The sequence below is a fragment of the Gamsiella multidivaricata genome, assembly GCF_025024155.1.
Source record: "Gamsiella multidivaricata strain RSA 2152 chromosome Unknown BC939scaffold_20, whole genome shotgun sequence".
Taxonomy (NCBI): Eukaryota; Fungi; Mortierellomycota; class Mortierellomycetes; order Mortierellales; family Mortierellaceae; genus Gamsiella; species Gamsiella multidivaricata.
Window position 1 is genome coordinate 172,878 of NW_026251728.1, and position 10,735 is coordinate 183,612.

At 47.7% G+C, this 10,735-nt stretch overlaps 6 protein-coding genes across 6 annotated transcripts; 5 read left to right on the forward strand and 1 right to left on the reverse strand.

Moving 5' to 3' along the window:
- Nucleotides 1-2,275: 2,275 nt before the first annotated feature.
- On the forward strand, nt 2,276-2,858 carry BC939DRAFT_446194 (uncharacterized protein). The gene has a single exon (XM_051554918.1). The coding sequence runs from the start codon at nt 2,321-2,323 to the stop codon at nt 2,771-2,773; it is 453 nt and encodes a 150-aa protein (XP_051413960.1). The 5' UTR covers nt 2,276-2,320; the 3' UTR covers nt 2,774-2,858.
- Nucleotides 2,859-3,112: 254 nt separating this feature from the next.
- Nucleotides 3,113-5,784, reverse strand: BC939DRAFT_446195 (COP9 signalosome complex subunit 12). Its single transcript, XM_051554919.1, has 8 exons — nt 5,483-5,784; nt 5,194-5,333; nt 4,979-5,069; nt 4,746-4,843; nt 4,570-4,642; nt 4,305-4,451; nt 3,873-4,180; nt 3,113-3,732 (listed from the first exon to the last, which is right to left on the reverse strand). Exons 1-8 carry the CDS (start codon nt 5,609-5,611, stop codon nt 3,516-3,518), a joined length of 1,203 nt encoding a protein of 400 aa, XP_051413961.1. The 5' UTR covers nt 5,612-5,784; the 3' UTR covers nt 3,113-3,515.
- A 72-nt stretch (nt 5,785-5,856) lies between these two features.
- Nucleotides 5,857-6,952, forward strand: BC939DRAFT_446198 (uncharacterized protein). The gene is made up of 3 exons (XM_051554920.1): nt 5,857-5,881; nt 6,027-6,500; nt 6,621-6,952. The coding sequence occupies exons 2-3, from the start codon at nt 6,140-6,142 to the stop codon at nt 6,818-6,820; spliced, it is 561 nt and encodes a 186-aa protein (XP_051413962.1). The 5' UTR covers nt 5,857-5,881; nt 6,027-6,139; the 3' UTR covers nt 6,821-6,952.
- Nucleotides 6,953-7,310: 358 nt separating this feature from the next.
- Nucleotides 7,311-8,445, forward strand: BC939DRAFT_108131 (uncharacterized protein). The gene is made up of 2 exons (XM_051549898.1): nt 7,311-7,583; nt 7,703-8,445. The coding sequence occupies exons 1-2, from the start codon at nt 7,440-7,442 to the stop codon at nt 8,414-8,416; spliced, it is 858 nt and encodes a 285-aa protein (XP_051413963.1). The 5' UTR covers nt 7,311-7,439; the 3' UTR covers nt 8,417-8,445.
- A 562-nt stretch (nt 8,446-9,007) lies between these two features.
- On the forward strand, nt 9,008-9,602 carry BC939DRAFT_501574 (uncharacterized protein; the record flags this gene model as incomplete). Its single annotated transcript, XM_051560179.1, has 2 exons — nt 9,008-9,186; nt 9,332-9,602. The coding sequence occupies 2 exons, from the start codon at nt 9,008-9,010 to the stop codon at nt 9,600-9,602; spliced, it is 450 nt and encodes a 149-aa protein (XP_051413964.1).
- A 26-nt stretch (nt 9,603-9,628) lies between these two features.
- On the forward strand, nt 9,629-10,186 carry BC939DRAFT_501575 (uncharacterized protein; the record flags this gene model as incomplete). Its single annotated transcript, XM_051560180.1, has 1 exon — nt 9,629-10,186. One exon carries the CDS (start codon nt 9,629-9,631, stop codon nt 10,184-10,186), a length of 558 nt encoding a protein of 185 aa, XP_051413965.1.
- Between the last annotated feature and the right edge of the window lie 549 nt (nt 10,187-10,735).

The window sequence follows — 10,735 nt, forward strand, 5'->3', positions numbered from 1 at the left end:
TAATGTGCCGATCCAATGTCGGTTCTACATGTCCTCACCCTCTTTTTTCCTTTCCTTTTCCTCCCCCTACCTCTCTTCTCCCCCAATCCTTTTGGTCCGCACGCAGGATGAATCTTTAATTCAGCTACTCCAAAAAACTATCGGATTACTTTTCAAATATCTGACCTGGAACAAAGCCCCTCACCCTGTTCCCTCAGGTAAGGTTCAGACCAACATTGACTGTAGCACACAGTCATTTATCACTATTAGTACTACTATTATCATTATCTTGGGGATCCTTGGCGGTGGACAATCATAGAAATCCGATTCCTTGGGTCGACCCATTCCAGACCTTGTCCCTCATATTCTCCATGTTCTATGTCCCCCTCAGAGGCACAGTCGTATTTGTTGTGTGTGAGCTTGCGTCTCTTTTTTATTTGGTCCGTTACACCAGCGCAGGTTGCACCGAACTTTTATCCTTAAAAGGTTTCGCTAGAGCTGTCTTTTCTTCTACGCGAGACGCTCATGCTACCAGCCCCACATCCAATCTCTCCTTTTGAAATACCCTCCTTTTACCAAGAAAACATCAATTGAAAGCGCCACAATGGAGGTCCACCTCATGTCGGGTCCGCATGAATATCAACAGAGTTTTCAGTACAGGACACGCTTCTTCCGCCAATACAAAAAAAAACACGCACGAAAAAAGATTCCCCAGATGGTTGTAACTGCGTCCATGACAGTTTTATTCTCTGCGTGCCCATTAATATCCTGGGTGGTTCATCGCTTTTTTCGACCCCTCTTCAGCTGTTTTCTCTACGCTACCTTGATACTCTCACGTCCTCATTCGCGTCCAACAGTGAGTTGCAGAAATGCATGGTACCAATGGAGTAGCCACGATTTTTATTATTTTTCTTCCCGATCCGTTTGACAACATTCCAAGGAAGCACATGTTGTGGCGGTACACCTCTCGTTCTCTATATACTTTTTTCCCTTTTCTGTACGTTGGCGAAGGCATCATGCGGCAGGGGGAGGGAAGCAGGGGGGGAGGGGGATTAAGAAGCATTCGAACAATTGAGGTTATTTTTGTTTTCCCTGGTTTTGGGACAAAACAAAAAATACGTCTGGAAGTGTGCATCCTACGCGTCAACAGAGATGCATCGCCGACCCAACCACGCGTCCGGTTTGTGCAGCGAAGAGAGGAAGGGAGAGAGGGATGACAAACATGCACAAAAGGGAGGATCAGGCCCTGCAGTGCAAGGGTGCATCACATCTGCAGATACCTTGTGTGTGTGCTTTATCAGTTTCCCATAGCTCAAAGCGTATGCTTGTCTGGTTACGCGTTTTATCACTTTGTTCCTTCCGTCTTTTCCTTCATCCTCTCGTCGACCCCGAGTGCATCGCATGGACCTTATCGCTCGTTTTATTCTCCTTCACCCCCCCCCCCCCCTCATCATCCCTATATGGCGATTTTGTTCTTCAGGCTTTGGTCATCTTTCTTCCCAATAGTCCAAAACCACATTACTTGTCCTTTGGTGAATGCACCCCGTTCAAATGTTGCACCGGTGTTCACAGTCTTTTCCGCGGATTATTTGCAGAAAATAATAAACGATATTTTTTTGCTTCGTCTGTTATATATATATCCTTCTCAATGCTAGTTGCTTTCTTTCTTATTCCTTGTTATTGTCTACTGCACATGTGGTCTGTCTTGTGCATTGGCATATCTGTAAGCCGACAACCGCAGCTTTGTTTACGCTGACGATCCCTTGTACCCTTGTACCTCGACTTGTGTTCCCCGATATCCCTCAGTTGACCGTTGAGATAACTCTTTTATGAATATGAATAAGAGTAAGAGTGTGTGAATACTGTCCTCTTTCATTAACCATGCCAATCTCCATGTCCCTGTCTGTGTCCACGTCTACGCCTACGTCTATACCTATGTCTGTGTCTCTGCCACGCTTATTCGACTCGGCTGTAGTACCGTGCTACCCAATGTGCTACCTATGCTTTCACTTTTCATTAGCACTTTTTTTTCTTTATTCCTCACCACCAATATCTAAGTCCGAGGCATGCAATGCACGTTCCACCGCGACCCTCTCATTCATTGAATACCGACCGTGTCTACAACAGCCGCGAACACTAGGATAATCGTTCACACCTCATTAGCCACGGCTTTTTAATTTATAGGTATCATTCTCTCTCTTTCTCTTTCTCTCTTTCTGCAACAGGTTCTCTCCGACTTTGATATCCTCCAGCAAAAAAAAAAAAACGCCGCTCACTTCTCATCGCCTATCACGAAAAAAAAGACCACCATTGCTAAAAAGCTGGGTAAACATCTGAACCCATGGAAGAATTAAGCGGTAAGAAAGGAAGCAGTGCCGCTCCGGCACCGAACACGGTTTCAACCATGCCCGGTGCATCGCCGCCCCCAACAGCGGCTCCGATAGGATCGTCGATCGCATCCCGACGATCCTCTCAATCGTCGTTCTCATCGACATCGCCGACTCTTATCGCGGCCTCCCCTCCGCGTACCCCTCCGATACCCGTCACAGCCCCGCCGTCATCCCTCACGTCTAGCAGGGATGAGAATCAGCCGCGGTCCAGCCTCATGGGCAGTGACTTATCAGACTCGATCACGAGAGGGGCTCAGGAACGATGGCTATCCGAGCCCAACAAGGCGTACTACCAGGACGGGTGGTGCATGAGCCAAGCGGTGACCGAGCTGATGCCTCCAAAATATAGCTTCAAAGCTTCAGCTAGATCGGCCCCTAGGAGAACAGAAGGAGAAGGAGTATGAGCCAGGTATGGGACGTGGCGAAGAGGGACGTGAACGAGAGAGAGAGAGAGAGAGAGAGGGAGGAGGGTGAACCACAAGAAGATCGGAGGAGGGTTCGTGGGTGGCAAGATCGACGGAGCAGGCCACCTCAGACAGAAAAGTGGCTATTCGCCGCAGAATCTTTTTTTTTTTTTTTTTTTTTTTTTTTTTTTTTTTTTTTTTTGGTTTACGATCGGCCTGCCTTTTGGGCGGGATTTTCCATCGATTATTGTCCCTGCTCAATCCTCGCTGGGTTGAGTTGTGAGCATCTCGCCGGGGTGTGGAGGAGAGTCTTTTCTTCACTTTGCTCAGCGTCGCTGACCTCGCTGACTTTGTCGTCAGCCAATCAGGTACGCTGAATGTGGCCGCAAAGTCTCTTGAAGGCTCCCCTTCCCCACGCCTCCGCGAGATGCTCACAACTAGCCCAGCGAGGATTGAGCAGGGCCTATATACATAATTGATGGCTCGCTTGATATATTTCAAGCGAAAAGCAGAAGTGACACTGGCTAAGCTAGTCGTCTCGACCTCTTCTGTTATATGCAACAAGCATATTTAATTAAGGACCTTAGGCTCTTTCTTTCTTTTTTTTTCTTTTGACGCTTCAAAATAAAAAAAAATTCCGTGTCGTAATCTTAAACAATTGTATATATTTCGAATAGGAGTACAGAACAATGAAAGACCCAGGGGAAGGGAAGGTAGGGAGTCCCTGGAGAGCATGTCCGCGCTATTGCTGCTGTGATTCCAGACCCGGGAACGGATCCTTCTGACTCAAGACCAGTACCCTCTTCTCGTGTGAGATGTACCCACGAATGTATCCGTTGTAAATCATGTTGGCCAGCATGCACTCGACCTCGTCCTCATCCACCTTCACCCCCACAAAGGCCAATGCCGTCTGAAATTGCGACACACTCAGTCTGTTGGTTCGATCCATCGATGTGAACCTAATATACACATACATACACATATACATACGCACGCACACGCACAAAAAAAATAAAAAAAATAAAAAAAGTTAGAGATCATTATTCAGGTAAAATCGCACGCAGGAGGATGTGAAAAACACAAGCCAGTGGTAACGCACACTTTCTTGAAGAGCGTCCGAACAGCCACGCCGCGCGACTGTTCCACCGTCAGATAAGTGCCCAGGCTAATGAGTCGACTTCCGCCGCTCACCAGAGCCTCGTCAAACATCTGCACGTTCCCAGTCTTGATGGCCGTGGCCAGGGGTTGGTACAGCGTCGACAGCTCCGGGAATTCCTGGAGCAATCGGACCGAGGGGAGAGAACCGTGCAAGAGCCTGGTCGGGATCAGGTAGTGCAGGATCAACCGTCGGTTGTTGTGGAAATGGGGTGGCGTATGATCAAATGCAAACTGTAGATCTGGCTCCGCCTAAATATAGTGTCAAGGAGAATACATTCATTGCGTGAGATTTTGGTTCCTGAGTATCGAAGGGATGCCGTAGAAAAAAGAAGAATAAGAAGAAAATGATGTGTCCACAGTAGGATGATGCTACCTTTTTGAAATCCTCGTTGAAGAATGAAAGAACTCCAGTGTAGTAGCGCATGGTGACTTGGTGCGCCATCGGGAACTGCTCCAGATCTGGTAGATCGGCTGCCTTAACGGCACGCAGAATGTTTTTGCAGAGGTTGTGCGACTTGAGCTGTAGTGGAAAGATGAAGGGAGCGGGTGGCGGTTTCATTTTTTTCCCCCAGTTTGCGTTAATGATGGGGATCATGGACCGACTGAGAAGTACTTTCAAGGCGGGTTTTCCTGTGTACCTTAAAATATGTCCTGAATAAAATCCCAATGATGTTGTACGTCCCCCACTTTTTCGACGCATCCAACGGAGCTCTACGTCAAAAGTTACATTTTATCAGCTCGGTCAACCATAGCAGACATTGCCTCCTCTCCCTGAGTTTCATCCGCCGAGTCCCTGATAGCATTTCGTAATTACCTGTCGGTGATACACGCCGTGAAGGATTTGTTGATAGTTCGCGCACAATCCTCCAGCTTGGAGGGTTTATCGCCTCTTGCCTCCAACTGCTTATCGGCCTAGTAGATTGATCCCAGGTTCCCGTCGTGATTGAGAAAAGAAAGAAAGAGATTGGTTCCTGCATCAGCTTTCGAAGTACCGTTGTCGCTAACATGGAACCATCTAGCAATATTCCCTCTCCGCTTTTGTTGTACCTGGACTGCAAGTCTCCGCAGGTCACCGTTGAGGATATAAAGGGTTTCCAGGCACCAATTCGTCATGGCCTGGAATTCACGCAAGAAGGTCCTAATGTCGTTCGAATGGAAGGTATAAAAGTGTCAGTCATCTTCAATGTCTGCCCTGTCAGATATGTCGTGTTTCCCGGTTTATGAAACAATTGCGCGCTTGCGTTCAAAGAACGGTTCCTTACGAGATAGCGTTTGATTGTTCACTGTAGGCAGCGACATAGTCCCCATCACGAACGCCCATGCACGCCATAATATGATGAAACACAATCTCGGTCCAAGGCGGTGGAAGTCGCTCTCCGCAAATCCGTTCGATCTCGTATACCTAAGAAACGCATAGTTTTTTTTTTTTTTTTTTTTTTCAATAGCCACTGTTAGGCCCATGTAGCTTCCCTATTTTCTTTCGTCCGCCCTGCACACGCTTTTTTTTTCTTAATATGCTTGCCCTAAATAGAAGGGTCAGTTGTCTCTTACGGGTTCTGGGGTTTCGTTCAACAGTTTTTCAGAATGTTTGCTGTAAATCTGCAGAAAACTGGCGACTTTGTGATCATGCTCCTTGAGAATGCCATGATTCACCTGCCCCAGATACATTGTGAGTTTCATTTCAGTTTACTTGAGTGGACGGAAATCTTGTCCTCCCGCAGATTCGTTTTTTTTTTTTTTTGGAGGGTTTGATTCTTGTGAGTGGTTTGATGCGGGTCAAAGGCGTTGGTTTGGTGCTCATGCTTTGATCACATGGAGGTGATCATTGGTCCCCCCTCCCTGGGAGTAACGTGACTTCATGTGGGCTGTGCTTTGGCGGCTGTGCGCTCAAAACGCGTTTCATTTCCCGCGTTCGCGCCGTGTTTTTGCCCCTGGAAGAGCGATGGACGTCTATTGGCGGAAACAGTATAAGAAAATAAAGAAAGTTTTCAGGCCCTCCACCCTCTCACTCCTTTTATGCGTGTCTCAGCATGTCTACAAGTCCTTGAGACCCAATAACCCTGAACGCGGTCTGGATCAAAGGCCATTTTCCTACCACCTAACACAGCACGTGCGTACGGACCATCTATCTACATCTATAATTATATTAAACACCCTCCTCCTCAATTTCTCTTGCCTTCACTTCGTCTCCCTATCTCCTCCTCAACTATGTTTCTCCCGGATGCTGACCAGGTTGGTAAAGTCATCAGATATGTATCTGCTGGTGCAGCTATACTCCTTGCACTTGTCGTTGTCAACGACAGAATGAATCCCGACAACGACAAAGGAGAATCTGAGCGACCGCCGGCGGACATTAACGACATGGACAGCGACACTGAAGACATATTCCTTTTTGAGCATCATCTCCCAGGCGACTCTCTTGGACAGCGAGTCTTCCATGACTTTTCTAGGCGTCGAGCATATTCCCGCCGAGAACAGCAGCTTCCATCGGTGCCATTGTCCCGCCCAGCTTGTCGCATGAACGCTACACCACTTGAAGAGGGCCTTGAGCCCCCACCGCCATATGAAGAGGTATCGCCTTTACTTTCCTGAAAGTTACTCGAAGAATTCTCTGTATTTAGTCCATATTATATTTGACTTTTTTTTTTTAAAAAAATTATATAACAAAGAAACCGTTACTTCAACACCTAGGCGTGTAGTCCGTACTACCTGGATCGGCGAATGCCTGGGTCAAGCCGAGCACCAGACCCAGGCCCAGACCGCTCTTCCCGTGACGAATTCCTGGTGGCTGACTGTAGCTTGAACGAACTGGAAGGCTGTACCGGCGATTTAGATCGTCGAAACAAGAACCGAAACAAGCGTAGGAATCGGAAGGGTCGCAGACACTAGGATGTTGCTAGATAGTCAACAAGCAACGTAGATAAACCTCTCTGTAGCGTTGAACTCATTTTCTATCTCCTAAAAGGCCATGGTGCCAAAGATTAAACATCACGATTACCTCCACATCATGCAACCAGTGACTGTGTGTGCCATAGGAAATCGCACATGGAGGAGCAAGAAAGAATAAGCGGGAGGCGATAAGACGAAGGTCAATGCGAACGCTGTTTTATACCGCTGCTTATCCAACCTAGACCTAACACACACAGCAGTCAGGTCAGCTGTCGCAAAAGCACTCTTCTCTCGTTTGTTCTGCTTGATTGGATGTTCCTACAGACGGGAAGGAGACGGGAAAAGAAAGAGAGAGAGAGAAAGCAGAAACTATGTGGATGTAACAGCGCTAAAATGAAAGTGTGGATTTATGCATACACAGATGCTGTGCTAGGCGATTACGACCATAAAGCTACTTCGCCATTTTTTTTTCTTGACACTTTTGACCCCCCTCCCCGATAAGAGTTTACTTCTTACACCTCTCCACCTCCTCCTCCTCGCTATCTCCTTCTTTTCCTTTCTGAATCCAACAGTACCGCTCCACCACTCATACCCCAATTGAACAGCCACTGGAACTACTATGGCAAGTCCTGGAAAAGCCCTCTTGGAACTCAGCAAAGTCGCCGCGACGTGCTTGCATGATCCCCATATCAGAGGTGTGGCCCTCAAAGTTGGAGGTCCAGCTTTCCTAGTAGCCTCGAGTGCGATGTCCATCTATCAATATGTAAGGGTTCATTTTGATTTCAATCATGGATAACTGAATTAAGACGAGACCCCGGAGACGGGGTGGTGTTGAAGGCAAAATTTGCTTAATGGTGAAGGGTTTGATTTCGAGCTCATTAGGTCTACGCCAAAAACGAACGCGAGGAGAGTCAGACGCAGATACGACAGCTACAGGAGAGTTTTCAGGAGCGAGACCTTCGGGACGAGAAGCGACAAGAACTCGAAGAGATGCACCGCGCCGAAGTCGAGTCTCTTAAACGCTTGATGAGCGAACGGGAGCAACAACAGCGATACGAGAATGCCGGCTTGATGGAAGCCATTCAGCAAAGTCATGCCGAAATCCTGGAGCATGCCCAGCGTGATAGCGACAGGCGTCTAGGCGAGGCACTGCAAGGACCGATGGAACGGCTCGCGGCGCTCGAGCAATCGCTGATGCAGCTCCAGATCCAGCGCCAATCAGCCCCGATGTTAACACCCCAGGTCTTGATGCAGATTGCCGCCATGATCTTTCCGGCCGTCTATACCGCAGCCCTTATGGCCCTCGCACGGCTCCATCAGCCCACAACTGACGATGATCTGTGGTTACTGGACGCTGATTCGGTAACCATGGCTCAGGAGAGTACAGGTCGTATAGGGTACTATCCATTATCGTTCCCGTGCGCATCAATCTCGAGCGCATCCTCGTTCATTGAGGACAGCACTGAAGCTGAAGACCGCTTCTACGACTGCAACAATGACGATTGGGACGATGATCCTGAGGACATTGATTCTGATGAGTTTGAATGGACCGAATCAGAGGTTGAGAATATTGGGTGTCGAGAGTCTGACAAATGAGTACTATAACATGGACGCGACGCGTCCATTTATTAAGGCGGAACTTTTATCTTTTCATTATCTGCAACAATAAATACTAGTAAGAGTAAAGCGACCGTGAAAAAGAAAAAAAGACGTGTTTAGGATACCCTTCACTAGATGCAGCGGTTTGCTAGCAGAACGAGAGGAAGCGCGTAGCGATACATCACCAAAAAAACGAACTATACTCCTTCCCCCGCCCGCAATGCAATCGAGGCGTGAGGTCAAGATCAATGGGTTTGGCATTTAAGACAATCATGCAACTTGCCCTCAGGAAAGACCACCATGAAGCCTCATTCTCCCGCAAGCGTTGTCTTTGCCATACATACGCACGCGTCTTTTTTTTTTCTTGTCTTTGGGCTTGAACGACGGGAAGTGCTCGGGGGAATATACAGGAGTGCTTGACGGTGGCAGAGTTTCATGCATACTCAGGTGATACGTTGAGTGAGTTAGTTCGAAATCACAATTACTTCGCCATTTTACTCTCTCCTTCAACTCTTCTCGCCCTTCAATTTTCCTTTTGCGCCCTTATAACTTTTCTATCCACTCTCATTTTTCGTTTTCGAATCAACCATGGAATCAAAAATAGCCGCTGCGTCCACAAAAATAGTCGCTGCATCCTCGAAGATCGTTGCAATCGCAAAGACCGTTGCCATGCACGTGGAGGACCCCAGATTCGTAGTGGCTGTAACTGCATTAACTGCCGCCTACTGCCTCTATGAAAATTTTAGAGGAGGTAATGGGCCGGTAACGTATCGTCCCTATACCAAAGAGTCAATGGTGGCATTGTGTTGTGAAAGGAGCCTTTCTCTTCTGAAGTGAACAAAGACTTGACAGTGCTTCAGTCTAAAGATACGAATATTAAAATTGTACGCTTTTGTCGTCACCATCGAATAGTCTCTCGAAAATTCATCCGGTCCAGGCCATCCAGCTGGTCCAGGACATCCACCTGGTCCAGGACATTCACCTGGTCCAGGACATCCACTTGGTCCAGGACATCCACCTGGTCCGGGACATCCACCTGGTCCAGAACATCCACCTGGTCCAGAACATCCACCCGACGCAGAGTATCCAAAAACGTCGGAACAGCGGCAATGCGAGCAAGAAGTGCAAGAGCGCAAGCGAAAAGAGGAACGCCGGCAACAACAAAAGGAGCAACGGGTACTAAGGGGGATTATCAAGCAGATAGAGAACATGCGTAGGCGAGAGCATCAGGAAGCTCAGACGGAATTAAAGGATCAGCAGGCGCATATTGAGTCTCTCGTGCTAAGGTTGAGCGAGCAAGAACATCGACAGATCCAGATGGAGCAGGAGATGTCGGGGCGGTTCAACCGTGAGAGCGACCGGACTTCAGCACTTGAGCAGATGATGATGCAGATGATGATGCAGATGCAGGTTCAACAACAACCGACTCCGACTTTGACGCATGAGGACTTGATGCGGATTGCTGCCATGATATTCCCGATGGTATTCTACGAATCCCTCATGGCTATCGTTCATCTCGCTGAGAACGACATGATGATTTTAAACGCTAATTTGACCACGCAAGTCCGAGGAGAGATGATCCGTACGGGATATCGTCCATTTCCAGCTATCAGCGCATTGACATCTGCCTCTTCCTCAACTCAACACTATGGAGCGGAGACCGTTGACCATCACGACGGCGACAACGACAACAACGACGGCAACGATGATGAACTTACGGATCTTGGCTTTGACGGGTTCGACTTTTCCGATTCAGAGGAGGATTGAATCGGCAGAGAATTTTTGTGTCGAGCCGCTGCTATTTTTTTTTCTTTCTCTCTCATGCACACTCTTCTCTAACCCTCCATACCGAGGCTGGGCCATACGCTTATTTTTCTTGAGCGCAATAATCGCGACTCTGTGCCTGTATTTGCTCTAAAAATAAATAAAAAGTCCTCCGCTAGTCTGACTCACTTTCCGTGCTATACCTGCTTTGATGTTGCTGATGTCCAGCTATGCATTGGACACCACACAGCGATAGTTTCACTGGTTTATAGATCGTTTTAATATACGCTGCCGCACAAAACTGAGCCAATGTCTCCTATCCCCAACGTTTCTTTTCGTTTCCTAGGATCCGTTTATGTAGGCATTGCTGATGCTTGACAAAAATAAAACTCCTATCTTCCTTTACATCTGTATTGCATATGGTGCCTTCAGCTTGCTCTCAACTTTCTTTTCACCACATCTACGCTGAATATGAGACCGATACTGTGGTGTAGTGAATGAGAAACATTCGGCTGGCCTCGCAGAGTTGATATTAGATCACGGGGAAGAGCA

Coding starts and splice junctions, on each gene's coding strand:
- BC939DRAFT_446194 (XM_051554918.1), top strand. CDS start 2,321: ATGGAAGAATTAAGCGGTAAGAAAGGAAGCAGTGCCGCTCCGGCACCG.
- BC939DRAFT_446195 (XM_051554919.1), bottom strand. CDS start 5,611: ATGAAACTCACAATGTATCTGGGGCAGGTGAATCATGGCATTCTCAAG. Junction 4,844..4,978: donor TGCGGAGACTTGCAGTCCAG/GTACAACAAAAG, acceptor TCAATCTACTAG/GCCGATAAGCAGTTGGAGGC. Junction 4,181..4,304: donor TCAACGAGGATTTCAAAAAG/GTAGCATCATCC, acceptor CACTATATTTAG/GCGGAGCCAGATCTACAGTT.
- BC939DRAFT_446198 (XM_051554920.1), top strand. CDS start 6,140: ATGTTTCTCCCGGATGCTGACCAGGTTGGTAAAGTCATCAGATATGTA. Junction 6,501..6,620: donor GCCCCCACCGCCATATGAAG/AGGTATCGCCTT, acceptor ACTTCAACACCT/AGGCGTGTAGTCCGTACTAC.
- BC939DRAFT_108131 (XM_051549898.1), top strand. CDS start 7,440: ATGGCAAGTCCTGGAAAAGCCCTCTTGGAACTCAGCAAAGTCGCCGCG. Junction 7,584..7,702: donor CGATGTCCATCTATCAATAT/GTAAGGGTTCAT, acceptor CGAGCTCATTAG/GTCTACGCCAAAAACGAACG.